General features: G+C 35.1%; 1 protein-coding gene across 1 annotated transcript in view; it reads right to left on the bottom strand.

The window, feature by feature from the left end:
* The window catches only part of LOC144967635 (death domain-containing protein 1-like), an 84,558-nt gene that overhangs the window by 24,972 nt on the left and 57,086 nt on the right, over window positions 1-2,500 (bottom strand). The window contains exon 6 of the mRNA XM_078905148.1: window positions 374-558. Within this exon, the coding sequence (XP_078761274.1) occupies window positions 374-558 (185 nt within the window). The remainder of the gene's footprint in view (window positions 1-373; window positions 559-2,500) is intronic.

The raw sequence follows: 2,500 nt of genomic DNA, 5'->3' as shown, positions 1-2,500 counted from the left end.
TTTAACGTTATAACAAATGTAACTAAATGACAAATTGCCATATTTATGGACAATAAAGATCTAATTATTATTATTATTATTATTATTATTATTATTATTATTATTATTATTATTATTATTATTATTATTATTATTATTGTCATTGTTATTGTTACTTGTAAGAACGTCATCATTCTCATCATCATCATCATTTACAACAACAACAAACAATACACAAAAAAAAACAAAAAAAAAACAACAGCAAAATCAACAACAACATAAACAAAAACAACACCACAGTTTTTAAGAGAAACCCAAAATCACATTTAACATTTAAAAATAAACCCAACTTTTCCGAACATTACAATGCAACACAATAATATCTTCCACTAACCTCAACTCTCGATGTCTCGTCCCTGGCTTTCTCAGCAGCGATGCTGGCTCTGACCGCCGACACTTCGGAGTCTGCCATCAACTTCAACGCCTCGGACAGGAACGCGCTGGCTTGTGCGACGTCCGCGTTCAGTCGGGTCAACTTGACATGCAGCTCTCTCTCCTCTTCCGATTGGTCCGTATCGTCTGGGAATGAATGAGAATGGCGCCATTAATTATAAATTCTTTAATTTGGAAAGGTGTGATTCAATTCTCATAACAGTCTGTCCACGCACCAGGAAACGTCAATAAGGTCAAACAAAGCAGCAGCCCATAAGAGTATTTAGGCCCATAGACCTGAAAAAAAGTGCACGTCGTGATAATCTGATGTTCAAAATTAACAATTCAGTTTATCTTGTAAAACCTAGCGATTTAAAATCAAACATTTTGGAAGGAGATATTAAATTCTGTTTTGGAATTTTAATACAAATTATTTTAATCAAAACAAGAAATCTCATTTCCTGGGTTCGAGCCTCGCTCGGCGCATAGTTTAGTCCTTGGAAAATGATCTTTACTCACATTCTCTCACCGTACTCAGGTGTAAAATGAGTACCTTGCCGTTAACAGCGTTGTCTATGTCTGAAAAAAAACCAGTCGTCATGTCTCGTTCTACATGTTACTTATTGCTATTGTAAAGCGCTTGAGCACGTTTAGTGGATATTGCGCTTTATAAAAAAGCTCAATTTAAAAGCTCAATTTACTTTAATATTGACGTATACGTATTTACAGGTCTGATAATAAAAAATTCTTACTTAAGGGCTCATTGTTGTAATGGGTGCTACTCTCAAATCAATGCAAAGTATTGTTCATTCCAAGCAATGTTAAAACAAACTCATAATTAATTGCGCTCGGATATCAGACCTGCAAAATACGTTTAGTGGATATTGCGCTATATAGATGCTCTAGTATTGTAAATTATTTACAAATCGTTGTTTACGTATGGGAGTGCCGGGTATTTCACTTGATACAGCACTGGCAAAGGGACCGAGATCGATCCCCGAGTGAAGTTGAGATGTTTTTCGGAGCTCATCCACACCCCCCCCCTTCCACCTCTCCCCTTGTCCGTTTAGCACTGACAGGATAGCTGGGTCTGTTAGATCTAGCGGAAAGTACTTTGCGACAGACTAGCGTCCTATCAAAAGGGTAGCAATCAATAGATATTGTCCGATAAACTCCGGCTCCATGGACATACTGGCTCTGAAGATCTGCTTCTGATCGAGTAGCTCTAGTCATTAAATAGAAATCAATTTTTGTTTAAACCCAACAAAATCCGTCACTTTAGAAGAATAAACTCACATTAAGATCCCAAACAGTTTATATTGGCAACTAACAGAAATCAATTTTTTAAAATATACCTAACAAAATCCGTCACTTTATTAGAATGAACTCACACTAAGATCCCAAACAGTTTATATCGGTAACTCACAAAATAAAAATTTTAATTCGTAACAGTACTATGATCAGTAAGACCTTACACCGACGTGTTCATTTATGCAGGTCTAACATCCGAACCGACTTATGGGCCTGGTTTAACATTGTTGTAATGGATAATATTTTGCGTCATTTTTCTTTTCTCTGAGATTTCCATTACAACAATGAGTGAGCCCATAAGGAATTTGCTTATCAGACCTGCAAAGAATTGCACGTCGCTTTACATTAATTTGATCTCTTTATCTACTTCACGCTGACATAATACCATCTTAGAGCAGATTTTAATTCTAAATTGATTTTTTAATATATTTATTACCTGCAATTTACGTTACAAGAATGTTAACACGGTGGTTATAATATTATTATAGAGATCTTATTAAATCAAGTAACTCTCACACATTAAAATAGTTGTACAACTAAACTGGGGCGAACAACCAAAGAATTTTAAAATCCCTAAGCCTCTATTATTCCAATAATATGTTCGATCACTGCATTAATAGACTGTTAGAACACGATCGTTTCCTTCTGTTTACATATTTTTACACATTCAAGAGTGTCCTTTGAAAATATTTCACTTCAAACATTTACTTTTATTCGCTACGCCCTCGCGATCCATGATATCTATCGATTTCATTTATTAGTGGGATTTTTTTTTCTT

The sequence above is a fragment of the Berghia stephanieae genome, chromosome 3 (genome assembly GCF_034508935.2).
Source record: "Berghia stephanieae isolate SIO BIC M18660-M18661 chromosome 3, UCSD_Bste_1.3, whole genome shotgun sequence".
NCBI classification, from domain to species: domain Eukaryota; kingdom Metazoa; phylum Mollusca; class Gastropoda; order Nudibranchia; family Aeolidiidae; genus Berghia; species Berghia stephanieae.
Note: the sequence above shows the minus strand (reverse complement) of the source record. Positions and strands in the feature narration are given on the sequence as shown.